At 41.3% G+C, this 27,945-nt stretch overlaps 1 protein-coding gene across 4 annotated transcripts; it reads left to right on the plus strand.

The window, feature by feature from the left end:
• Positions 1 to 4,606: 4,606 nt before the first annotated feature.
• ZNF266 (zinc finger protein 266) lies at positions 4,607 to 16,993 on the plus strand. Of its 4 annotated transcripts, none has more exons than XM_075998270.1 (7): positions 4,607 to 4,831; positions 5,117 to 11,171; positions 11,698 to 11,783; positions 12,398 to 12,524; positions 13,465 to 13,545; positions 14,422 to 14,504; positions 14,874 to 16,993. In XM_075998270.1, the coding sequence occupies exons 2-7, from the start codon at positions 11,147 to 11,149 to the stop codon at positions 16,314 to 16,316; spliced, it is 1,845 nt and encodes a 614-aa protein (XP_075854385.1). In that variant the 5' UTR covers positions 4,607 to 4,831; positions 5,117 to 11,146; the 3' UTR covers positions 16,317 to 16,993. The 4 variants fall into 4 exon arrangements, with proteins under 4 accessions (XP_075854385.1, XP_075854384.1, XP_075854386.1 ...); XM_075998269.1 differs by having other exon boundaries at positions 10,904 to 11,171; XM_075998271.1 differs by having other exon boundaries at positions 10,949 to 11,171.
• The last annotated feature ends 10,952 nt before the right edge of the window (positions 16,994 to 27,945 follow it).

Genomic DNA, 27,945 nt, shown 5'->3' on the forward strand with positions numbered 1-27,945 from the left:
TAGCTGAAAACCCAGAGGCAGACATCAGCACCAGCAACGGGAATTCCAGAAGCAACCCTCTGGCTCTGGCAATAATGCTCAGGGAGAGAGGGAGATCAATGCCACCATGTATTGTTTCTCCATTTACTTGCCCCCAGCCTCCAGGCATTCTTGTGGCAGTGAGACAGACCACAGCTCTTGAGAATTGGACTGTGAGATAGATGATCCTCCATGTAGTCTAACCTCTAGGCAGAAACACATATAGTAATACAAAGTCTGAAAACAAAACTCACACTGAAACCATTATGCACAGTGTGCAGACTAAAACTTGCAAGCTGAACCCAACTGGGTGACTGTCTGGTTTTTTAAAAAAATTCTATGTTCTCTATAGGACTGAAAGTCCAGAGTGTCATAGCATAATAATCAAAATGCCCTGAATAAAATCCAAAATTATTCAACATACTTGTTGCAGAGCCTCAGGGAGCTGTGTGATAATACTAAAAGGTATTAGAGTCCTTTAGGAGGACAAAATGTGACCCGATAAAAATTTTTGAAAAAGTAATGGCGAAAAACTTCTCAAATTTGGTGAAAGACATAAATTTTCAGATTCAAGAAGTTCAATAAACCCAAAACATAATAACCCCCAAGAAATCTAAGCTCAAACATAATCAAAGTGCTGAAAGCTAGAGAAAAATTTTGAATTGAGCCAGAGAGTAATGACATTACTTAAGAGAACAGTTCAACTGACTATAGATTTTGCATCAAAAATCATAAAGGTGGGAGGGAGGGGGGGAAAGGCATTTATTGAAACCTTAAAATCTGTACCCCATAATAAGCCAAAATAAAAAATAAATAAATTAAATAAAATAAAAATAAATTATCAACAACAAAAAAGAAAACAATATTCAAATATATACTATTATTATTCTAAAAAAATCATGAAGGCAAAGAGCAAATTAAACATGTTTTAAGGGCTGAGAGAAAAGCAACAAGCTTAATATTTTTTTGGCTGGTTATGTGAAGTACATTCCCAGACTTCTGCCCTAGTAGTTTGTGTTTATTACCTGTGTGCAGCCACTCATGCTCTGGATCCAGGTGATGCCAACTGCACACACAGGAGTACTGTTGTGTTTCTGTGTGTCTTACATGTAAGGGGACTTAATGTGAGATGGTTTCCATGAATGTGGGCGGGGTCGGTAGGACTGTGTGTAGGCCTGGATTCACATGCCTCTTTCTTCTTTATATGGTCTCTTTTGGGATTTCTGTCTTAATGAAGGGAAAAGAAAAAGATAGTGGTTGAGATGAGGACAAATTTTAGATAAGTGGGGAGTTGGTCCTCTAAAAATACACTTATTTCAACCAAGAGGACATGAAAGTGAAGATCTCAGCATTTCACATAGAGGATCAATACATTTGGAAATGTGAGGAAACTTTTAAATCTATACTGGTCATAGAGCAAAGTGGTTTAGAGGTACAGAATTAAGAGTCAAACTGCTAGACTACATGTTTTGGCTCTGCCTCTTGCTGGCTGCGTAATTTTGGAAAAGTTAGATGGCCTCTCACCTCCATGTGATCTTTTTGTAAACTGGGGATGAATTTTATAATAACAGTGTGGTATTGGCTTAAAGACAAAGTTATAAATTAATGGAATAGAATCAAGACTCCAGAAATAGGCCTGCACTTATATGGTCAAATGATCTCCTACAAGGATGCCAGGGTAATGCAATGGAGAAAGACAATGTTTTCAACAAATTACTCTGGGAAAAATGTATACCACATGCAAAAGAATGAATCTGGGACCTTATCCTACACCACATACAAAAATCAACTCAAAATCAATCAATGACTTAAATGTGTAAGACCTACAACATTAAAATTCCTAGAAGAAGGGGGCAGAACCTCATGATATACTAAATTAAAAAAAAAAAAAGGAGGGAGAGTTTCATGACATTGGATTTAACAATGTTTTCTTAGTTGTGGTACCAAAGCACATTGGAAACAAAGAAAAAATAAATTTATCAACATTAAACTCTTTTGCATTTCAAAGGACACTCATCGACATTATACACTTTGGTATTCTAAAATGTTCCAGCAAGAAAGTGAAAGACAATGAGAGAAAATATTTGCAAATCGTATCCGTGATAGGGAACTTCTATACAGAATATATAAAGAACTACTGCAACTCAATGAAAAGACAATTAAATTTTAAAAGGGACAAAGATTTGAACAAATTTCTCCAAAGAAGACACAGAAATGGCTAAAAAGCACATGAAAAGATGCTTAACATCACTAGTCTTAGGGAAATAAAAAAGTCAAAATCATGAGATACCACTTCACTAGGATGGTTAACATGAAAAAGACTAAAACAAGTATTAGTAAGGATGTGGAGAAATTGGAACCCTTATACATTTCTGGCAGTTCTTCAAATTCTTATACTTACAGGTACTGTATGACCCAGCAATTCCACTAGTAGAGTATATACTCAAGAGAAATAAAAATGTATAATGCACAAAAAGATATATATGAATTTTCATAGCAGCATTACTCCTAATACCCCCAAAGTGGAAACAACCCAAATGTATATCAACTGAGGAATAAATAAAATATGGTATATACATATAATGGAATATCATTCAGTAATAAAACGGAACGATCTATGCTACAACACAGACCCTGAAAAAACATGCTAAGTGAAAAAAGCTATTCACAAAAGGTTGTATGATTTTATTCATATGAAATGTCCACAAAAGTCTGCAGAGACAAAGTAGATTTGTGGTTACATGGAGCTTGAGGAAGTACATGGGTTTTGACATCCAAAGGGTTCTTTTAGGGTGATGAAAAGTTCCTAAAATTATGATAGTTGCACAACATTGTGAATGTATCAAAAACATTGAATTGTATAGTTTCAAATGGATGAACTGTGTCATGTGAATTATATCTCGATAAAGCTGGTCCATCCAAATTTCAAAACTGAAAATTATGACAGTAGCTACATCATTGGGAGCATAAAATTTTATTTTTATTTTTGAGACAAGGTCTCACTCTCACCCAGGCTGAAGTGCAGTGGTATGATTCTAGCTAACAGCAGCCTCAAACTCCCGGGCTCAAGCAATCAAGAGCATAAAAAGGTAATATCTATGAAGTGCATAGGGTAGTAAGATCCAAACAGCTACCATTATATTTTTACCACTAAATATTAAAAGTTGATATAAAGCTACTGGATTCATATATAGGCATCTAAAAAGAACAAAAACCATTGTTATGAAAAGATTATGATACTGGCATAAGTAAACATTGGCACAGAATCTAGAATCAGATACAGGTATATATACAGAAATTTATTGTTTAATAAACATAGAATTTCAAATCAGTAAGTCAAGGATGGTTTACCAATTCATGGTACTACAATAGCTAGCCATCCTTCTGGAGGGGAAAAAATTGGATCCACTATCCCACACCACATGCCAAAATACACTCCATGAACATGGAAGATTAAAAAGTAATACATTGCAGAAGAAAATTAGGAAATCTGTATGTAATCTAGAGTTTATGGAAGACTTTAATGCAAGATATAAATTATTACCTAGAAATTATTTTTTTAAATGGACTCCTTTGGCTACATAAATATTCTGTACAGCAAAAGATGAAAGATGAACATCAAAAGAGCTACCAATTCAACAAATTCATAAAACATTTGTACAAGAATAATGTACAAGAATTCTTGATAAAATATTATTAAATCAGTGTTAAAAATAACTCTATTAACTCCGCAGAGGCCACCCACTAAAAGCCACAGCAAAAATGATTTCTAGAGAAACTTTAGAACCTTTCTTGCGTAAGTGAAAAAGGCCTGTTATCTGTGCTATTTTCCAACCAGTATGGGAGGCTATGGAACTTACGGTAAGATCCGAGAAATAAAATCAGAAATACATTATTTGAAGAAGAATAAAAATTCAGTGTTTACAAAAGTGTCAGTACGTTGAAAACACAAAAGGTCTCAACTATTAGAGTTTGGCCTTGCGCCCATATAAAGAGAAAGGAAATACAGGCTTAAAGACACAGAAGTTCCCATGGACTGGCACGTTTATCAACAGGGGAGAATCAGTGTAAGCGATCTAGGAACATGAGGGCAGGTAGGTAGAGAAGTTTTTGTGAGCCTTCTGTGGGCAGGTCCACTTCTAGCCTTGCCTTTAGGCTTAGCTAGATTATTATTATTATTACTTTTTTTTTTGAGACAGAGTCTCACTTTGTTGCCCAGGCTAGAGTGAGTGCCGTGGCATTAGCCTGGCTCACAGCAACCTCAATCTCCCAGGCTCAGCGATCCTCCTGCCTCAGCCTCCCGAGTAGCTGGGACTACAGGCATTGCGCCACCATGCCCGGCTAATTTTTTGTATATATATTTTTAGTTGGTCAATTAATTTCTTTCTATTTTTGGTAGAGACGGGGTCTCACTCAGGCTGGTTTCGAACTCCTGACCTTGAGCAATCCGCCCGCCTCGGCCTCCCAAAGTGCTAGGACTACAGGCGTGAGCCACCGCGCCCGGCCCTTAGCTAGATTATTGAACAGGGCGCCGGCCGGTCCCACCACCCCTGAGTGTGGGCCCCGCCCCGCCGGTAGCCCCGCCCACTAACCTCAACCTTGCCTCGGGCCTGTTTCCGCCTCCGGCCCCCGCCAGAAGCCGCCGGCGAGGCTTATCCGTACGGACGCAAAAGAAAACTAGAATTTCTCCGCGCAAGTGGGCCCAAGGTGGCCGAGCCCCGAGTGGCTGAACGTCAGTCTTCCGGGCCGAGGCTGGAAGCGGAAGTGACGTCAGCGCCGCGCCGCTGTCTTTTCCGGCGCTTTCTTCGCGCGGGTAAGTTGTGTTTTTTTCCCCCTGTTCGTCGTCGGCGCTAGCTTGTCTTTGGTGAGGCCGGGTAGAGGGGAGGAACGCGGCTGTGGCCCCGGCCCCTGAGGGGACTTCCTTAGGGAGGCTTGCCCCGCTCCGATCGCTTCCGCCAGGGCCGTGAGTCCCCTGGGAGCGGCCAGGACCCAGAGGCCGCTGTGTCCTTAGGGCTTTTCCCCAGGGTTTATTTCAGACACAGCGATTGCTTCTTCAGAACCCTCCAAAGCAATCTGTGTGGGGTTTTTTCCCCCACAGAAGGCAAGGAATTCCCGCCGTTCGAGTCAGGGTGACGGTGGCTCTGCGTCCACTCGACTCACGGACCTGGCGATTCCGGCCCGACGTGGTGAGCAGGGGTGAAAGTTGGTTCCAGGGGCCTCACCCTCCTGTTTTTGCAAACAGACGTTTCGTCTGCAAGCTTGCTGTTTGAGCGTCCAGTATTTATTTTTGACACATTATATTCAGGTAGAAAGAGAAGGCTACTTTTTTAGGTGTCTGGAATGTGCTTATTGTATGTGAATAAAAACGTTTGTAGACCACAAGTCTCTCTAAATAAAAGCGAGAGTATTCCGTTGTTTTTATCATGTGAACTTCCTAGGTTTATACCTCCCCACAGAGCTTCAAAACAGGGGCTCTTATAGGAAGACGGATGGAGGCTTTGAAGTAAGTTGAATATTGCAGGCATGACACTTAAGATTTAAATGTGTGATAATACATTTTCTATAGACAAAGACATTGTCCTGTTAAAACCACAAAACTGTTATTTGAATCAAGAAAATTAAAATAATATTAATGGCTACACTGTTTAAAAAAGTAAGATTCACCATTGTCTCAAAATATGCCTTGGTTTTGGATCTGATATCTATCTAAGTTTTGTATATTGTAGTTTTAGTGTCTTTGAAACTATTGCGGTTGCTAATCGTTCTTTCAGAGAGTCACCCATATTGGTATTTCTGGTGGTATTTAAATGTTTCCCCCATTTCTTGTATTTCCTGTAAACTGATGAGTGCCTGAGTGGTTGATTTAAGACAGAGTGAAGAAATTCAACCCACAGCTGTTCTTAGGGAACTTGTAAACTAGTGGAGGAGGCTGTTATCTAACCAAACAAATAAGTGTATTACTACAAAATGATGAGGGTTTGGGGTGTGTCGTCAGTGTTAGCAGGGCCACAGGATGGTGGTGACTGGGCCAGGGCTCCTAAATCGCCTGGGGATTGTGTCCTGGGCACATGGCATGGACAGAAAACCATGAGGTGCCCTCATACCCACACTGCTGACTACCATGTGGCAGTTGTATCCATCAGGTGACGTCCCCTTCCTTCTGCAGTGTCTATTATTGCTCACAGATTCACAAGAGAAGGACTGCCTTTGAGGGCCAGCTGGAAGTCCAGAGACAGTAGGGTGCTCACCATTGGGTTGGGAATGAGATAGAGAGGGCCCATGTGACTCTGCCTTTAACGAGGTCCTTGGGCATCAATCACCCTTCAGGCTTCCCCTCAGGAGTTGTGGATTGGCTAAATTAGAGAAAACACACACAAAGAGGGGACAGTGTTGGCCATTGGTTCTCACTGTGTTCAGCAGCTGTGGGGTGTGCTGGGTTTGTGGTCACTGACATGAGGAACGAGCGGGTTATATCCCAACAACCACAGGGGGAGAGGAAGTTTTAACTAAGCCAAAGATGAGGGGATATGACTGGGTTTCAAACACCTTATGTCAGGCCAACAAATGGATGCAATCTCATCTTCCAGTGTGTTGGGATCATATTTGTGCCCCATGGGAAAGCTGCCCCTTTGAGGACTAAGATCTCTGAAATTACAGGGCTCTAAGTTGCTGGGATTGGAAGTAAAAGTTGTGCCAGTGAAGTTAATTCTGCCTTCACCCATCAATTCCTGGACCTGTATATTCTGACTTCCAAGCATATCCCTTGTCCTGTGAGACAACATCAGTTTGTTTGTTTGTTTGTTTGTTTGTTTTGAGATGGTCTCACTCTGTTACCTGGGCTAGAGTGCAGTGGCATCATCATAGCTCACTGCAGCCTCAAACTCCTGGGGCTCAGCCTCCCAAGTAGCTGAGATGACAGATGCACACCACCACACCTGGCTAATTTTTTTAAAAATTTTGTAGAGATGAGGTCTTGCTATGTTGCCCAGAGTGGTCTCAAACTCCTGGCCTCAAACAGTACTCCTGTCTTGGCTTCCCAAAGTGCTAGGATTACAGGCACAAGCCACTGTGTCCAGCCCAGAATACCTTTTTGTCAGAGGATTGTCTCCCAGTTGGCCCCATGACTGAGATTTCAATATTGTGTGAAGGCCATGACTCCTGATATAGCCTTTTGTGAGTCTGTGGGTGGCAGAAACATAACTAGAAGAAAGGCCAGTCTGCATCCATGACATGAGTTCATGCCAGTGAGAATGAATCTTTGTCACCTGTTATGTTAGAAAAGGACCAGGTGGCTGGCTGGTCCCCTCTAAGGAATGATGCCATATTGGGTACTCAAGGGTTGATTTCTGCTTTCACAAGGTTAAGTACACCAGTAACATTAGCTGGGTCAGCCTTGGCAAGGGGAAGTTCATATTGCTGACCCCATGCATAACCTTTGTCCCTGCTACCATGGACATTTTGTTCATGGGCCCATTGAGCAATCACTAAAGTGGTGGGGAAAATAACAGACACCTTCAAAGTGCATAATTTTTGCCCACCTTATTTCCAGTGGGTCACATTTGGTGGCCATTCACATGGGGCACAGTCTGTAGTTTCAGAAAGGTCTATCCATGTAACTTTTCCTAGACTTCTTGTCACTCGTCTCATTCCTCCCTCTTCATTGACCATCCAGCCAAACCATAGGCAACATCTATAAGTGTGTGTGTGCATCCTCCGGCCACCTCTCACTCCACACCCAGGGACAGCCAAATACACTGCTTGAAGTTCTCCCACGGGGAAGAATTTCCATTTGTTCTGTCCTTCAGGGTCAGTGTTCTGCAGGGCTGCAGTGCTTCAGCTTGCCACTTCCCGGTGGCACTACCACATCGTGCAGCCCCATCTGTAAAGCTGGTTTTGTCTTAGTCCAGCAGGACTAAGTGGCAGGAAGCCGTGGGCATGGATTGGGGGAGAGGAGGCGGTGCAGCTGAATCGTTGTTGAGTCTTTGCCACCTGCTCACGCAGTTTACTCGTACTCACCAGAACTGCCCGAGCTCAGTGTCTTAGGTGCCATCTCCAGCGATGGCCGATTACAGCTGCCTGTGTCCAAACTTATGACTAAGTGGGTCAGGCAACCTCCAGTTCATGATGGGAAGTGCAGGCTGCTTGGTTTCTTGATGTCCCATGGCTAGTTGTCCAGTCTCTATCATGTACCCAGTGGTAACCAGTTTCTCAAAATGTCAACTGCAGAAGTTTCCTACAGAAGATGGCATAGATTTACGCCAGACTATGAGAGGTCTATACTGTGAGTCTCCTACTGGTGTTTGCCAGAGGCTCCCGACAGCGTCCTACTGACCATGGATACCTTGAGCATCTTTGGTTCTGTGGGATCATTTGGACTAAATGCTCAAGAGGCTTGTACCGCAGCAAGTTCAGACTGCAGTGGAAGTAAGATTCTCTCGGTCCTTTTTTGAGCCAGGCCCTTTATCATAATCAACCATAGGTAATAGCTAGATTACTGTGATGCTGCTAAATGGTTTCTTGATTGGTAGGAATCTCAGCTCTATGCTCAAGCCCAGAAGTTTGATGAAACCAATTCTAAATTCTGATCTTTGCATGTTTATCTCCAGAAAACATTGTCCCTCTCAGTTCTGTGTAAGACTGGGTCTAGTGAGAAGAAAGAAATCTCACCTCGATTTAACAGGAGTGTAATACAGAGATGGAACGTGAACTCCAGCATATATCCTAGGAGTCGACAGTACCTAAGGACAGCCAAACTCAGAGGCCCAAGACTGGGCCTCAGACATTGTTGGAGATGGTGTCGTTGCAGCCCTACTGGCTAGTGAAGATGTTTACTGGCTTGCCTGGACCGCAGTTAGTCTCTGGGGGAGCAGGGAGAAGCCCTCTGGAGTACCTGGCTATGGGGCTGGTGAGCAGAGGGAACTAGGGAGCCCATAAAGGTGTGAGAGTGAGAGCACTGAGTACCCACATCAGAAGGCCATGGGAAGCCAGTCTGCAGTGTGCAGACAAGCCGCGGGTGGTGCATGAGTGCACGGAAGGAGACGGTGTTCCTCCCACCCTGGCATTCTTTCAATAATTCAGTACATTTCTGGAAGACTCTGATTTATGTTGTGTCATGAACAGTGACTTAGCTATAATCTAGGTATGCTTCACAAGGGTCTTTGTTGTCTGATGAAAATCACCAGGTGCCTTTAGTGAGTCAGGCTCCGTGCCAGGTAAGGGGGAACATTGGTGTCCAAAGGACACGTACTGCTGTCCTGGAGGTGCAAAAACTCTCTGAAGGAAAGCAGATCCCCATGTCACACAGCATGATCTGAGAACATTCCTAGAGGTACATAGAGTTCATTATGATAAAAGGCATTCTTTCTCCAAAAATATGAAACTTCAATATGTGTATCCACCTGTTGTTAGAAGATGTATAAAGAAATATACATCAGACATGGAAGAAGAATTAGACAAGTCCACAATTCCAGTGGGAGATTTTAACATTTGCCTCTCATTGTTTCTTTAAACAATAGAGAAAAATTAAGTTAGGATACACATCTGAGAAAGACAAGTGCCCTGCCTAATGTACCTATACACTGTCTCGTAAATGAAAGACATTACAAAATGCTTATCTGGAGATGTGAAAGAAAGAACTGGAAAGTGCAGGCTGGGTGTGTGTGTGTGTGTGTGTGTGTGTGTGTGTGTGTGTGTGTGTGTGTGTGTTTTCTTGAGCGTGCTGGATTATATGGGAATTTCAGACTAGGATGGAATGACTGCCAGGCACGTGAATGTGCGAATTACGGTCCACTCTGGGTTCTCATGCCTTCTTTCCTTTTCCATGAGGCCTTTATAGGGACCTCTATAGGGACCTCCCCTTCTCTGGGGAGAGGAACATGTTCTGTATCTTCTTTGGGCTTTTGATTACTTGAGTGTATGCGATTGTCAAAATTCATCCACCGGGTATTTAAGATGTGTGTTTGGCTGGACACAGTGGCTCATGCCTATAATCCTAGGGCTCTGTGAGGCCGATGCAGGGAGCTATGATCACACCACTGTGCTCTAGCCTGGGCGACAGAGCAAGACCCTGTCTCAAAAAAAAAAAAAGAATCTTGTGTGTTTGTACATTAATTATATCTCATATTTACATAAAGTAAAACACTTGGTGCAGATGCCACTAAAGCAAACACATTTGTGGGCCTGTTCAGCCCAAGGATCCCAAGTTTGAGACCTGTGGTAGTGGTTACAATTTATAGTGATCTTTCTCATCCGGTATGACTTCAGGAGTTTAGTCTTCTCATTCATAGAATCCAGGCTGTCGAATTTTTGTGAGAGTGAATTTGGTTCATGGAAAATGAACTGAGCAAGTTTTAATGATTGTCACCATTCAGATAGTATTCTGTACATCAGCATTTGGGCTGCTGTTCTGTGTTTTATTTATTAAAGATTGTGATTAGTTTTTATTAAGATTTTATCTTTTTTGGTTTTTTATCAATTTTATTAAAACTAAAACAAAAAATTCTGTTTTTCAGTCCTACTGGGTTCCTATGGAGCGCCCAGTAACACGCGTGGCTGGTGACTATTGTATTGCATTGTGTAGGTTTAAAGAGACTCCGGTCACGTGTGGAAGTCACCACAACCACAGGAGATCAGGTGTTAGGAACAAACTTACCTGCATCCAAGGCCTGGCCCACCACTTCCAAACTGGATTATATTGGGCCAAATACTAGTGTGGTCTGCATGTAGGTTTTTTCCAATATTAAATAGGGGTAATGATATCCACTGTGTGGGTTGTTATGATACTAAAGTGAGCTAATACACATAAAGTTGTAAGTGCAACTTGTGGCCCATACTACACTGGTCTTCAGTAAATGGCAACTGATGTTACTAATCGCTCATGTTATAGAGTCTACTGTTTTCAGAAAGTGGCTTTCACATGTGTCACCTGCAGAGAGAAAGCTGATGCGTGAAGTTTGATGATGGACAAGTAATGCTTGTTGACTAATGATTGATGCAAACAGGACTCGGTTAACCCTGTGTAAAGAGAATGGCGGTTGCCTCTGTCCATGTGGACTTGCAGCCGTCCTGAAGGAAACCTGGGAACCAGGAAAGGAGCTTTCCAAGCACATTTAGCTGTCACCTTCACGGGATGGCAGCCATCGATTTGTCCCATGGTAAGTCCTTGTTGCTGCTCTTTTTCAGAGACTGCTTTAAGTCCCCCTGCACAAGACAGAATCCAGTGGCCTGGGCCCAAGCAGCCATACTGCTGGTGCATTTCCGAGGTGCCAATGTGGGAATGCCATGCTCTTATTCAGCCCCCTGGCATGTGTGCTCTGGGAGGAGGCGCTGTGTAGTCCCCTTCATAAATTTTATCACTGTGGGCAAATAAAGAGTCTCATTTCTCCAGACTTGAGTTTCCTTACCTGTAAAATAAAACCATTTCCCCTTTTCCTAATGGGCAGCATGGCTAATCATCCATTTTTCAGCTTTTAGGTGAGACAGGACTGCGCTGGCATCGGATAGCACGGGTGTGTGTGTGTGTGTGTGTGTGTGTGTGTGTGTGTGTGTGTGTGTGTGTGTTTTCTTGAGCATGCTGGATTATATGGGAATTTCAGACTAGGATGGAATGACTGCCAGGCACATGAATGTGCGAATTACGGTCCACTCTGAGTTCTCATGCCTTCTTTCCTTTTCCATGAGGCCTTTATAGGGACCCAGTCTGCCTTCCTGAAGAAACGACAGAGGTAGAAAGGATGGTGGCTGACTGTCTGACAGATTGTTACCAGGTATGCAGAAAGTGCATCCTTTCCAAAATGTCACACTTGCATCCATCTGATAGACACATTTCCTTCTACACTGAATTGCATCCAGAGCCACTTAAAGCAAATAAAACCTCCTTTAAGAACTGAGTCACTAGTTGAATTTCCCCAGAGAGTGGAGCCTGTCATATTGGTGAGGGACTACCTTGAAAGTCATCCTGGTATTTCAGTGTTAACTAATTAATCTACCTTAATGGTCCCAACTGCATATTTTTATTTTGCTGAGTGCTCTGGCACATGGTAAGGGAGATGGAAGTACCCTTTGGTCAGAGAATTTATCCAGATGGTGTTTATCAAGCATATGTGCTCAATGGTATGCTGCAAGAGAGGGAAATGAGATGAGCTCCTGGGCTGGTTGTGGAGAGATCGGAGTATGTGTAAGAGGTGTCATTAAAGCCATGTCACTTAAGGAGATGGACAGTGAGTGAGTGTGGAGAGAGAGTTTCTAGGACCATTGAACTCCAAGGTAGACAATTGGGAGCCCTCAGAACTCTCTATAGGAATTGGCTCCCACATCAATTTGCAGGGAACATTGGTGTGCATATTATGTGGCTGAAGCTAGCATGTGTGTGATGGTTTAGGACTCAGTAACCTTTGATGATCTGGCTGTGGACTTCACCCCAGAGGAGTGGACTTTATTGGACCAAATTCAGAGAAATCTCTACAGAGACGTGATGCTGGAGAACTACAAGAATTTGGCCACAGTCGGTAAGACTAGCATCATTCCTCATAGCCTGCTGCGGAACAGATTATGTCGTATACTCATTGTGTTGCACCATCTGTGATATCAACTCTGAATACAGTGGGCAATAATAGACATAGTCCCTGCCCCGATTAGACTTTATCTACTTGGTGGTTCTCAAAATTTGGTATCGCGTCAAGAGCATGACCATCACTGTGTTTGAAACATACGTTCTTAGTTTCCATCTTTGACGTAGTGTGAAGCTCTCAGTTGGATCTGTTTCCACAGCTATCCTGATGAATCTGATGCACTGTGGTGTTGAAGAATGACAGGTGTAGTTGTTTCCTCTTTTTTTTCTTTTTTTTTCTTTTTGAGACAGAGTCTCACTTTGTTGCACAGGCTAGAGTGAGTGCCATGGCGTCAACCTGCTCACAGCAACCTCAGACTCCTGGGCTTGAGCAATCCTACTGCCTCAGCCTCCCAAGTATCTGGGACTACAGGCATGCGCCACCACACCCGGCTCATTTTTTCTATATATATATATTAGTTGGCCAATTAATTTCTTTCTATTTATAGTAGAGAAGGGGTCTCGCTCTTGCTCAGGCTGGTTTCGAACTCCTGACCTTGAGCTATCTGCCCGCCTCGGCCTCCCAGAGAGCTAGGATTACAGGCGTGAGCCACTGCGCCTGGCCTGTTTCCTCTTGAGAATGAAAGTCTCTTTGTTTTACTTACTTATTTGGAGAAAAGTCTTAGTGCTTTGTAAGCATGTCTATAAGCCTGAATGTGGACTTCAGGCATCAGAGATAACCAGTCTTTTGGGGACACAGAGGTGATATTTGCATTTTCAGCCCTTTGAAAACAATTTCACTACCTTTAATTAAAACTATAATTTCTGAATTGTAGGAAGATTTATCTATCATCTCTGACATTAATTTGTTCCATTAACGTGTCTTTCTCTGTGCACAGGATGTCAGCTCTTCAAACCCAGTCTGATCTCTTGGTTGGAACAAGCCGAGTCGAGGACAGGGCAGAGAGGAGTTCTTCATGGTGAGCATATGTGAAGAACATCCCTGGTTAATGAGGAGTTCAGTGTGTTTGAAAGTATAATGAGGAAACTTTTAAAGATGCACACTTCATCTCAGAAGGTTGAAGCATTTTTTCTCAGAAGTTACAGAATCTTCAACTTCCCACACTGTTACTGTCTACTCAGTCTTTCCTATGATCTAACAATGAAGCATATAATATTATGTTTCTTCTTTAAGTTTACTGATTTGATGTATGCTTCTTGTCCCATAATTCCGCTTTCTTTCTTTCTTTTTTTTTTTTTTTTTTTTTTGAGACAGAGTCTCACTTTTGTTGCCCAGGCTAGAGTGAGTGCCGTGGCGTCAGCCTAGTTCACAGCAACCTCAAACTCCTGGGCTCAAGCGATCCTCCTGCCTCAGCCTCCCAAGTAGCTGGGACTACAGGCATGTGCCACCATGCCCAGCTAATTTTTTGTATATATATTTTTAGTTGGTCAATTAATTTCTTTCTATTTTTAGTAGAGACGGGGTCTCTCTCAGGATGGTTTCGAACTCCCAACCTCGAGCAATCCGCCCGCCTCGGCCTCCCAGAGTGCTAGGATTACAGGCGTGAGCCACCGCGCCCAGCCCGCTTTCCTTCTTGATAATATCCTTTGTGTTCACTGTTAGGTTTTAATTGTCATAGAATCAGTTGATAATAAACTATCTAAAAATTTTGACACCATATTCTTATAGTTGCCAAATTTTTGACATTCAGGATCGTCAAATCCATCTTTGTTTTCTGTTTTTGGTACTCTGTTTAATTTGAAAAGAAATATAAATGATCCCCATCATTTCCAATGCCTTCTATCTACCATTTCTGTCACCAAACCCTGACACTTCATTTTCTCGTTAATTTCAGAATGGAAAGTGCAACTTAAAACCAAAGAGTCAGCACTTCAGCAGGATATTTTATTGGAACCGACTTCCAGTGGGATACAAATGGTAAGATAAACAAAGGGATATTTCTTTGTTTTCACATTCAGGGATGATTGGGAATTCTATTATAGAAATTCAGTGGAATGAGAGCTATTTGAAAAAAGTAGCATTGACCCAAGAAGGAACAATGGCTCTGGAGAGATGGTTGGAATATGATTTTAGGGTACTTGAAACCTAGCTTGACACTTGTTTCAGAGTTCCCACAGGTATGCATTCCCATATTTGTAACCAAATACTGTTTTAAACAATTTGATGAAAACCTACAGAAGTTTTTTGTAAGAAAATAATCATTGTAGTGTTTCTGTCTTCATATGAATAGAATCCGTTAATTAATTTGAACAACACTTTAATCATTATTTATCCCTTTAACAATAGACAGGAAGCCACAATGGAGTGGAGCTCAATGACTCTAAGCAGTGTGCATATGTCTTCAGTGAACACTCATGCCTTAAGATACACGAGAAAACTCAAAACAGTGAGAACACGTCTGAATATAATCAATGTGGGATGGACTTCCTTACTCTACATAAGAAAACCTCTACTGGAGAGAAACTTTCTGTGTTAAATCAGAGTGAAAAAGCTTTCAACCTTACTCCAAATGTTTACCAGAGAATGTGTACACAAGACAAATCCTTTGAATGCAGTGACTTTCGGAAATCCTGTATTAATCAGTCACCCCTTCAGGAACGTAAGAGAACTAACAATGGAGAAAAACTTCATCAATGGAAAGAATGTGGAAAAGGTTTTATTCAATCCACAAACTTTGCTGTGCAAATGCAAAGTAACAATTCAGAAAAACCCTACAAATGTAAGGAATGTGGAAAAGGCTTTAGATATTCTGCATACCTTAATATTCACATGGGAGTTCACACTGGAGACAGCCCCTATGAATGTAAGGAATGTGGGAAAGTCTTCACTAGGTCTTGTCAACTTACTCAGCATAGAAAAACTCACACTGGAGAGAAGCCTTATAAATGTAAGGAATGTGGGAAGGCCTTTACTGTTTCCTCATGGTTAAGTCAACATATGAAAGTTCACATGGAGGAGAATCCCCATGAATGTAAGGAATGTGGGACAGTCTTCACTAGTTCTTCTCAACTAATAGAACATATAAATATTCATGCTGCAGAGAATCCCTCTGAATGTAAAGTATGTGGAAAATCCTTTAGAAATTCCTCATGCCTTAATGATCACTATCGAATTCACACTGGAATCAAACCCTACAAGTGTAAGGTCTGTGGGAAAGCCTTTGTTCAGAACTCAGACCTTACTAAGCACGTACGAACTCACAGTGGAGAGAAGCCCTATGAATGTAAGGAATGTGGGAAAGCCTTTGCTAGATCCTCTCGCCTTAGTGAACATATAAGAACTCACACTGGAGAGAAGCCTTTTGAATGTGTCAAATGTGGGAAAGCCTTTGCTATTTCCTCGAATCTTACTGGACACTTGAGAATTCACACTGGGGAGAAGCCCTTTGAGTGCCTGGAATGTGGGAAAACATTTACACATTCTTCCAGTCTTAACAATCACATGCGGACTCATAGTGCCAAAAAACCATACACATGTATGGAATGTGGTAAAGCCTTTAAGTTCCCCACATGTGTTAACCTTCACATGCGAATCCACACTGGAGAAAAACCCTACGAATGTAAGCGATGTGGGAAATCCTTCAGTTATTCCAATTCATTTAAGTTACATGAAAGGACTCACACTGGAGAGAAACCCTATGAATGTGAGGAGTGTGGTAAAGCCTTCAGTTCTTCTGGCTCTTTTCGAAATCACAAAAGAAGGCACACAGATAAGAAACTGTCAGTGTGAGGAATGTGGGAAAGCCTAAAGGTGTCCCCATTCTCTTCAAAGACGAAATAACTAACAGGGGAGAAGCCATATGAATGTAAGGAATGTGGAAAGATCCAGGTCTTTCATGAACATGTATGAATTCACAGTGGAGAAGACTATGTCAGGGAATGTGGAAGAGACTTCATTAAATCCTCAAGCCTTACCTTACACATCAGAAATCTCACTGGAGAGAAACCCTATGAATGTAGAGAATCTGAGAAAATTTTTCCTAATTCCACAAATCTTAATATGCATATATGAACTCACATTGGAGAGAAACCTTATAATCTTAATGGTATGGCCTAGATGATAATCTCCCCCACCCAAATTCATATTCTCAAACTGACACCGATTTCTTTCAGTGTCACTATATTTGAACATAAGGTTTTAAAGCAAGTGACTAACTTCAAATGAGGCTGATAGGGTTAATCTCTAATTCAGCATCACTGGTGCCCCTATAAGAACATGAAGGAAGGATGCATGTATACAGAAGCCCTTGTGACCCCACCAGAAGATGGCCCTCTGCAAGCCAGGAACAGAGGACTGGAGCAGATCTTTCTGTTCTGGCTTCCAGAGGAAATCAACCCTGTCCTCACCTTGATATTGGACTTCCAGTCTCCAGAATTTAAGCCAATAAAGGTTTCTTGGTTAAGTCATTCAGTCTGTTATTTTTTTATGGCAAGCCTAGGAAACATACTGCAAGGAACATGGGAAAGGCTTTAGGTATTCTAGAAGTTGTAATATTTATGTAGGAACCTGCTATGCAGAAAAACCCTATAAATACAGGGTGTGGGAAAGCATTCAGTTTTTAGCACTTTTTAAAAATGTATGAAATCACACAGGAGAGAAGTTCTGTGAATATGAATGAAAAAGCATTTAAGTGTTCATCAGATCTTAATATTCACTTCCAACTCCTGTGAATGAAAAAAAGGACATAAAGAAAATAAAGTTTCTTTTACTATGAAAGTAAGGAATGTGATCTTACACAACACTTAGTAACTTTGTGGGGACTGAAGCCCCATTATCAGGAATGTGAAAGAGATCTTATTTACTCTGTGTACCTTACATAAGGTGTAAGAACTCACAGTGTGGTGAGGACAAGAGAGAAAACTGCTTGTAAGGCATGTATGTGGGAAAGGTTTTGTTAATTATGCAAGGCTTATTTTACATGTCTAAAATTAATGTAAATGGCCCTAGGAAGGCAGTGAATGTATCACCGGCTTTAAATGTTTCACAAACTGTGATAACTTGAAATCTCACATTGGATTAAAATCCTACTTAGGAATATGAAGAGACCTTATTTGGCTCAAGCCATAATATCGACATGAGCATCCACATTCGAATAAAACCCTGTGAATAGAAAGAATGCTGGCAGGCCCTTCATTTGTTCCTCATGTCTTATGACGTCACAGTTTAGAGCTATGTGAATATAAAGAATGTGTGAAAGCTTCAGAATCTCACAGCCCAGCATGTAATAACTCACAGTGACATCACACAGTCTGTGAAACATGGAAAGCCCTTTGCTGTTATCTCAGGCACTACTTAAGATTTTGCAGTGGATAGAAATCTGGTTAATGTAAGATATGTTGGAAAGTAGTAGTTTTGCTAAATAATGTTGACTTCTCAAGAGTAGCAAAAAAACTTACTAATTGAAAATCTAAGTGTTTTAATAACTCTTAAAAGAAATAAGCTATGTTTTAGAGCAGTTTTAGGTTCACAGCAAAATCGTGTGGAAGGTCCCAAGGCTTCCTATATTCCCACTGCTGCTATACATGTGTAGCTTCTCCCACCACCAACACAGCCCATCAGAGTGGTATATTTGTTAGAATTTATGAATCTATCTAGATACTTCATTATTACCCAAAGTCCACGGATCATCTACACTCTATTCACCCTTCTTTCCCTTCTAACCCCTGGCATCCACTGTCTCCCTAGTTTTACCTTGTTCACAATATCATATAGTTGGAGTCATGCAGTATGTAGCATTTTCAGAATGGCTTCTTTCACTTAGATGTATTTAAGCTTCCTCCATGTCTGTCCATGGCTTGAGAGCTCATTTCTTTTTAACACTGGATAATATTCCATTGTCTGGATATACCAGAGTTCATTCATCTACTGAAGGTGATCTCAGTTCCTTCTAAGTTTTGGCAATCGTGGATAAAGCTGCTACAAACACCATGTAGAGATTTTTGTGTGGACATAAGTTTTCACCCATGGGTAAATACCAAGGAAAGCCATTGTTGGACCGTATGATAGGAGTATATTTAGTTTTGTAAGAAATGGCCACAGTGATGGGGACATGTCTATGTCCTTGGGTGTATATCCAGCACTGACATTGACCTCTTGTGTCTGTGACATACTTGGTCCTGGCTATCTCCCTTAGCCTCCAACATTGCTACCCATTGGGTTTTCCATTGGCCACTGGTCTGGTTGGGACCACCTCAGCCTCTGCCACCCTGTCCATTTCTTCACTCATAGCCAGCAGCCTTCCATCTCACTCTCTCACTGTCCCCTCTGGCACTTGTCTCATAAAATGGATGTTGGGTTCCTCAGGGGGCTGAGACCATTAGAAAGGACATTATTGCTCCTGAGAAGTGTGCCCTCTTACAGGGTGTCAGAGCTGAAAGGCAGCTGATGAGTAGAAGAGTCTTTTTTTTTTTTTTTTTTTTCTTTTTTTTTTTTTTTTTTCTTTTTTTTTATCCCCACACTAAGTCACCAAGAAGTAGAAAAGTCTTGACGTGAGTTCAAATGTTATTCAGGGATGAAGAGTAGAGGTGGGTCTGCTTGCATTGTGTGCAAAAAGAGAAGATGTTTCACTCTTAAAAGCTTCTGAGCTATTTCTGACCCAGTGAAATGTACTGTCATTTCCCACTCCTCACTGTTAAAAGTGGAATCATTTTCATCATTCTTTTGGCTGCATTTCAGTGACAGTGCCTGCCATCCACATCTTTGTGTCACCAGGGCATTTCCTCTGGACACCAGCAACTTTAAGGGATATAATGAATCCCAAGTGCCTGGTGAAGAAGTCATGGCAAAGGCAAGGGTACTGGTGGGGATTTTAGTTCTGTCTCAACGTATCACATCTGGATGGATATCTAGAGTGAAACCCACAGTTATTAGTCAATAAACGTACTGAGACACTCCTTTCATCAGTGTTAAGCTGTGTTCACCTGACTTGACTCTTTGGGCATCAGCGTGCAGGGTGGGTCTCGAGGGCCACGTGAATACTTTGCAGCTCATGCAGACCCGAGGTGACTGGCTTATTTCATTTAGGATGTCTTCAGGGTTCATTCACGTTGTAGCACGTTTCAGAATTTATTTTTAAGGCTTAACAATATTCCACCACGTGGGTATACCACATTTTGGGTTGCTTAGCCATTTGGATATTGTGAATAATGCTGCTATGAATATCTCTTCCAATCCCTGCTTTGAATTATTTTGCCTATATACCCAGAAGTGGAATTGCTGTATCTTATAGTGGGGGGGGAGGGGGCAGGGTGGGCAGGGGCAGGAGTGTTCCTAATCATGATTCTGGTAATGGCTATTAGGCCTTATAGTGGTCAGCAGCTGTGAGATCTGTTGGGTTTTGGGTCAGTGAAATGAGGAACAAGTGGCTATATATATCACAACTAGAAGGGAAGTTTAAGTCAGACTTAAAAATGGATGCCTAAATAGCAGCTATATTAAACAAATCTATGACATATGGCATTCCTGTCTTTATCCTCAGTCTCTCTTTTTCAAATTAAAAGAAACATTTCTTTTTGGAGATGGTCTTGCTATATTGCCCAGGCTGGACTCAAACCATCATCCCACCTCAGCCTTTTGGCACTATAGGCATGCAAGACTGCTCCCCCATCACCTTTAAACCCTGCCATATCTTGGCAGATGTTTTATTCATAGGGATACTTAGAAAATGCCAAAAGAAGGCGTTTTGTTTTATTTTTTGACAGAGTCTCACTGTGTTGCCCAGGCTAGAGTGCCGTGGCATCAGCCTATCTCACAGCAACCTTGAACTCCTGGGCTCAAGTGATCCTTTTGCCTTAGCCTCCTGAGTAGCTTCAACTACAGGCATGCGCCACCATGCCCGGCTATTTTTTTCTATATATTTTTAGTTGGCCAATTAATTTCTTTCTATTTTTAGTAGACAGGGTCTTGCTCTTGCTCAGACTGGTTTTGAACTCCTGACCTTGAGCAATCCTCCCACCTTGGCCTCCCAGAGTGCTAGGATTACAGGCATGAGCCACCATGCCTGGCCAAGAAGGCATTTTTGAGATGCAAAAAAGTCCTGGTTTTGTCAAAATATAGTAATAGCAACTGTAGCACCAAAGGACTTTAAATTCTGATTTTTTTTTCTTTGCTGGTAGCTTGATATTTATCACATTCCCTGGGGTATAGTGTAAGGCCTCAAGCGATCAGGGATCTAGTTTCAGACTCCTTTGGCCAAGTTACATGGCATGGCTACGCCTTTGTTTCCCACCCATAAAACGGGCAAAATAAAGAGCCCTTTTTGAGGAGGGAGAAGAAGACCGGGAGCCTTTCTCAGCGCCCTCCCCCTAGCTGCCTCCTGGTCCTCCTCGGTGGACGCTGGAATCTCTCTGCTTGCTTTGCAGGATCCCGATTCCAGCAGCCTCTTTTCTTGAAAACCCCGGGGTCCCGCCCCTTGCCATGTGACCGGAAGCGGAAGTGCACTCCTGCACCCGCGTGCTGCTCCTCTTCCTTCCAGTAGGCCTGGCTGGTCGCAGGTGCTGCCAGGACTGGTAGGGGTGGCGTCCTCTGGGTTGCAGTGGCGCTTCCTCCACGAGCCACGTGGGGCTGCTCAGGGCGTCCGGGGAGTGCAGGCAGGGCCTTGTCATCTGCCCCGCTCTGCTTTTCCAAAGCCTCTTTGTCCTCGAGGTCCTTCTCCAGAAGGAAGAGCATCTCGGTCGCCCGGGTAATGGTTGCTTCGTCCCCCAGTGGTGTCACCGACCTGGGAATTCCAGCCAGTTTGGGTGAGTGCTGACTGGGTGAATTTGCTCTTCTTGGGGGTGTCAGTTATTTATGCTTGGTAAATTAGGTACAGGTGGAATGACTAGAAATGTTCTCAGATGATTACAGAGCACATGCATCTGGTATAATTAAAGGCATGAGTGGAAGAATGCATATAAATACAAAATTTACACTCATGTAAAAGCAGGACTTCTCAGCTCTATACTCAAGTTCAGTTTACACCACCAAAGTGGCTGTACATTTTGCACTCTGACCAGCAATGAATGGAAAGTTCCTGTTGCTCCACATCCTTGTCAACATTTGATGGTGTTGGTGTTTTGGATTTTGGTCATTTTAATAGGTGTGTTAGTAATATCTCACTGTGTTACTTTGCAATCCCCTAGTGACATGTGATGTTGAATATTTAGGCTTGTCATCTATATATCTTCTTGGGCAAAGTGGCTGTTGTCTTTTGCCTGGGTTGTTTTCTTATTGTTGAGTTTTAAGAGTTCTTTGTGTATTTTGGATAACAGTCCTTTATGAGATGTGTCTTTTTTTTTTTTTTTTTTTTTTTTGAGACAGAGTCTCGCTTTGTTATCCAGGCTACAGTGAGTGCCGTGGCGTCAGCCTAGCTCACAGCAACCTCAAACTCCTGGGCTCAAGCAATCCTCCTGCCTCAGCCTCCCACGTAGCTGGGACTACAGGCATGTGCCACCATGCCCGGCTAATTTTTTTTATATATATATCAGTTGGCCAATTAATTTCTTTCTATTTATAGTAGAGACGGGGTCTCGCTCCTGCTCAGGCTGGTTTTTTTTTTTTGAACTCCTGACCTTGAGCAATCCGCCCGCCTCGGCCTCCCAAGAGCTAGGATTACAGGCGTGAGCCACAGCGCCCGGCCTGAGATGTGTCTTTTACAAACATTTTCTACTATCCTGTGGCTAGTCTTCTCATTATCTTGATGTAATCTTCCCCAGAGAAGTTCTAATCTTATGGAAGTCTAACTTACCAATTCTTTCATGAATCATGCCTTTGGTGTTATATCTATTATAAAAAGTCATGGCCTTGGATATAAGTTTTCAACTCTTTTGGGAAAATACCAAGAAGCTTAATTACTGGGTTGTATGGTAGAGTATATTTACTTTTGTAAGAAACTGTCAAACTGTCTTCCAACACAGTACCATTTTGTCTTCCAACGATGTATCATTTTGCATTCCAACAGCAATGAATGAGAGTTTCTGTTGCTCTAAATCCTCCCCAGCATTTGGTGTTATTAGTGTTCCAGATTTTGGACATTCTAATAGAAGTGTAGTAGAATCAAACAAAAACTTGCACACAGATGTTCATAGAAGCTTTATTCATAATTGCTAAATAGAAATTAGCAATCAAATCAAGAAAAGACATGGAAGAACCTTAAATGTATATTACTAAATGGAAGAAGGCATTCTGGAAAGGCTGTATGATTTTAACTATATGACATTCTAGAAAAAGCAAAACTACAGAGACAGTAAAAAGATCAGTAATTGCTAGGGGCTGAGGGGGAGGGAATAAATAGAGAACAGAGGAGTTTTTGAGCAGTGAAACCACTCTGTATGATACTATAATGGCAGATGTATTCCATTATACATTTGTCAAAACCCATAGATGGCACAACACCAAGAGTCAACCCTAATGTAATCTGTGGAGTTTGGGTGATAATGATGTGTTGGTGTTTGTTCATTAGTTGTAACAAATGTATTACTCTGATGTGGGTAGTGGGGAAGGCAATGCATGTTTTGGGGGAAAAGAGCATTTGGGAAATTTCTGTACCTTGCACTTGATTTTGCTATGAATCTAAAGCTACTGTATAAAGTCTGTTAAAATGCATATTAAAAACAGGGAAATTACAAAAAAAAATAATAAAAAGTCATGGCCATACCCAAGGTCACCTAGATATTCTCCTGGGTTATCTTCTAGTTTTCTAGTTTTGTGTTTTATATTTAGTTCTATGATGTATTTTGATTTAATTTTTATGCGGCATGTAAGGTTTGCACCTAGATTAATTTTTTGTTGTTGTTGGTATGTTGATGTCCAGCTCTAGTAGTGTTATAGAGACTATTTTTCCTCTACTGGGTTTTTTGCCTTTGCTCCTTTATCAAAAATCAGTTACTACAGGGTGTCCCAAAAGTCACCATACTTAGGGAAAATGGGAAATAGTAGCTAAATGTACCTTTATTTACAAAACATTCATTACAAAATTTTTCCTTTGTATGGAGACTTTTGGGACACCGTGTATATTTTTGTTGGCCTATTTTTGGACTCTGTTCTATTTTGTTGATCTATTTGTCTGTTTTTTTTTTTTCCACCAAAACCACATTGTCTTGATTACTGTAGCTTTTTTTTTTTTTTTTTTTTTTGGAGACAGAGTCTTACTCTGTTGCCCAGGATATAGTGCCATGGCATCAGCCTAACTCACAGCAACCTAAAACTCCTGGGCTTAAGCAATCCTTCTGTCTCAGCCTCCCAAGTAGCTAGGACTACAGGCATGCACCACCATACCCGACTAATTTTTTCTCTATATATTTTTAGTTGTCTGGCTAATTCTTTCTATTTTTAGTAGATACAGGGTCTCACTCTTGTTCAGGCTGGTCTCGAACTCCTGACCTTGAGTGATCCACCCGCCTCGGCCTCCCAGAGTGTTAGGATTACAGGTGTGAGCCACCTCGCTTGGCCTGGATGCTAATATAAATGGTTATGTGTTTTTCATTTCAAATTTCACTTATTCATTGCTTGTATACAGGAAAGCAATGGACTTTTGTATATTATCCTACAATCTTGCTATAATTGCTTATTAGTTCTAAGAGGTTTTTCATCAATTTTAAAAAATTTTCTACATAGACAATTATGTCATCTGTGAATAGAGACAGTTTTTATTTCTTCTTTCCCAATATGTGTACCTTTTGTTTACTTTCCCTGTCTTTTTGCGTTGGCTAGGACTTCCAGTATGATGTTGAAAATTAGTGAGAAGAGTGGACAGCCTTGCCTTGTTCCTGGTCTTAGAAGAAAGGCTTTGAGTTTCTTACAAGTATGATACTATTAGCTGTAGTTTTGGTTTTTTTGTAGATTTTTTTTCTTTTGAGACAGAGTCTCACTTTGTTGCCCAGGCTAGAGTGAGTGCTATGGCATCAACCCAGCTCACAGCAACCTCAAACTCCTGGGCTCAAGCGATCCTTCTGCCTCAGCTTCCCAAGTAGCAGGGACTACAGGCATGCGCCACCATGCCCGGCTAAATTTTTCTATATATTTTTAGTTGGCCAATTAATTTCTTTCTATTTTTAGTAGAGATGGGGTCTCACGCTTGCTCAGGCTGGTTTGAAACACCTTACCTTGAGAGATCTGCCTGTCTTGGCCTCCCAGAATCTTAGGATTATAGACGTCAGCCACCACACCCGGCCTGTAGATATTCTTTTATCAAGTTGAGAAAATTTCCCTCTACTCCTAGTTTGCTGAGTGTTTTTATTATGAATAGATTTTGGATTTTGTCAAATGCTTTCTTCATATCTATGGATACGATCATTTGATTTTTCTTCTTTAGCCTTAATATGATGGATTTTTCACAAGTTGAACCAGCCTTGCATACCTGGGAGAAATCCCACTTAGTCATTGTGATGGTTAATTTTATGTTAAACTTGACTGGGCTAAGGAATGCCCAGATAACTGGTAAAACATTATATCTGGGTGCTTCTGTGAGGGTGTTTCTGGATAAGATTACCATTTGAGTCAGCAGACTGAGTAAAGAAAGTTTGCCTCCTCCAATGTGAATGGGCATTATCCAGTCTGTTCAGGGCCCAAATAGAACAAAAATGTGGAAGAAGGGCAGAGTCACTCTGTTTGAACTGGGACGTCCATTTTCTGCTCTTAGACATCAGAGCTCTTGGTTTTTAAGCCTTCAGCCTCAAATTAAGAGTTACACCATCATCTCCCCCTGGTTCTCCAGGACTTCTCTGCTTCAATAATTGCATCAGCCAATTCCCATAATAAGTCTCTTATATACCTATATACATCCTATTGGTCCTGTTTCTCTGGAAAGCCCTAATAGGTTTGTAGTGTAGAATTATTTTTATATATTGTTGGATTCCACTTGCTAATATTTTGTTGAGACTTTTGGCATTCATGTTCATGGGCAGTGATATTGGTCTGTAGTTTTCTGTTCTTTTAATATCTTTGTCTGGTTTTGGTATCAGGGCGATGCTGGCCTTATAGAATGAGTTAGGAAGTATTACCTCTGCTTCTGTCTTCTGGAAGAGATTATAGAGAATTGGTATACTTTCTTTCTTAAATATTTGGTAACATTCACCAGTGAACACATCTGTGCCTGGTGCTTTTTGTTTTGGAAGTTTATTAATTATTGATTTTTTTTCCTTATTGATTAGATTGTCTATTTCTTTTTGTGTGGGTTTTGGCATATTGTGTCTTTCAAATCATTGGTCCATTTCATGTAGGTTTTCAAATTTCTGATTATAGACTTCATAAAATTCCTTATTATCCATTTCATGTTCTTGGACTTTGTAGTGATGTCTTTTTTTTTTTTTTTTTTTTTTTTTTGAGACAGAGTCTCACTTTGTTGCCCAGGCTAGAGTGAGTGCCGTGGCGTCCTAGCTCACAGCAACCTCAAACTCCTGGGCTCGAGTGATCCTTCTGCCTCAGCCTCCCGGGTAGCTGGGACTACAGGCATGCGCCACCATGCCCGGCTAATTTTTTATATATATATCAGTTGGCCAATTAATTTCTTTCTATTTATAGTAGAGACGGGGTCTCGCTCTTGCTCAGGCTGGTTTTGAACTTCTGACCTTGAGCAATCCGCCCGCCTCGGCCTCCCAAGAGCTAGGATTACAGGCGTGAGCCACAGCGCCCGGCCTTGTAGTGATGTCTTTAATTTCTGATATTAATTTGTGTCTGTTCTCTTTCTTTATTAACCTGATCAAAGACTTATTTTATTCATCCTTTGAGAAAACTACTTTTTGATTTTGTTGATTTTACTCTTGGTTTCCTGTTTTCAATTTCATTGATTTTTCCTCTAATTTTTATTATTTCTTTTCTTCCTACTTTGCTCTTCTTTAGACTTTCCTAAGGTGGAAGCTTAGATTATTGACTTAGATCTTTCATCTTTTCTAACTAATCATTTGATGCTATAAAATTTCCTCTAAGAACTGGTTTTATTGCACCCCACTAATTTTATTAAGTTCATTTTCATTTTGTTAAAAATTTAAACTCTTGAGAATTCTTGTTTGACCTATTTGTTACTTAGAAATGTGCTCTTTAATCCCCAAGTATTTTGATATTTTCCTGTTGTCTTTCTGGGATTAGTTTCTCATTTAATTCCTTTGTGATCTGAGAGCATACATTATATGATTTCAGGTTTGTTTTTTTTAAAAAAAACTGTGTTTCTTGGCCCAGACATGGCCCAGAATGTCTCTCTTGGTGAACAGTCCATGTGAGCTTAAGAAGAATGTATAATCTGCTAGTTTTATATGAAGTGGCCTATAGATGTTAATTATGTACAGTTGATTGATGGTATTGTTGAGTTCAAGTTTATTCTTACTGATGCCTGTTGGATCTATTTTTATAGAGAGGTATGTAAATATCCAGTTAGAATAGTGGACTTACCTGTTTCTCCTTGCAGTTCTATCAGTTTTCACCTTATGTGTTTTCATGCTCTGTTAGGTGCATACAAATTAAGGATTGTTATGACTTCTTGGAATATTGACCTCTTTATCATTATATAATACCTCTCTTTATCTCATATAACTTTCCTTGATCTGAAATCTACTGTGTCTGAAACTAACATAGCTATTCCTTCTTTCTTTTCATTAGTATTAGCATGGTATATCTTTCTTCATTTAGTTTTACTGTATTAATATATGTCTGTATATTTAAAGTGGGTTTCTTGTAGACAACACAGCGTTCCTCATAGCCCTTTTCATGTAACCCAGCAAGCACAGTCGTATTCCATACACACTCTCCCATAACTGACCTTAATTAATGCATCCTCCATCCCCTGTAGACACTCCACACACACCACAGTACTTACCTCTGAGTAGCTCCACAGACCTTCTATCCATGACCCACAGTTCCCCAACTTGACAGACCATTTGGACCTCCACCAAGCCCCCTTGGATTCATTCCTGATCCCACCTCATATCCCTAACCCCAGAGAGCTGCATGATGACACCAGAGATTCCTCCGTCAATCCCTGTATAATCCCTATCACTAAATCTAAGGAACCTCCATTGCTGACCCCAGAGACTCCTAATCATTATTCTTACAGACCTTCATCACTAGCCCCATAAACCCTCACTAACCCCACTGACCGTCACCTCTGACCTCACACAATGCAGAGGAATGGACTGACCTCATAGCATGGGTCATAAAGACCCCCAGCACACATCCTCAGATGCTCTCCATTAGTGGTAATGGCGATGTTAACTTTTCTGTCTTGGTTAAGGTGGTATCTGGTAAGTTTCTTTACTATGTGTTAGTGAAATGTGGGTTATACTTCAAGACTATGTAAATATCCAGTTTCTCTTAAAACCTTTCATCCACCAGTGATTCTTTCCTAGATTAATTGTGAAAATAAGTAATTCAAAATCTGAGCTGCTGGAAC

Source organism: Microcebus murinus, chromosome 27 (genome assembly GCF_040939455.1).
Source record: "Microcebus murinus isolate Inina chromosome 27, M.murinus_Inina_mat1.0, whole genome shotgun sequence".
NCBI lineage: Eukaryota > Metazoa > Chordata > Mammalia > Primates > Cheirogaleidae > Microcebus > Microcebus murinus.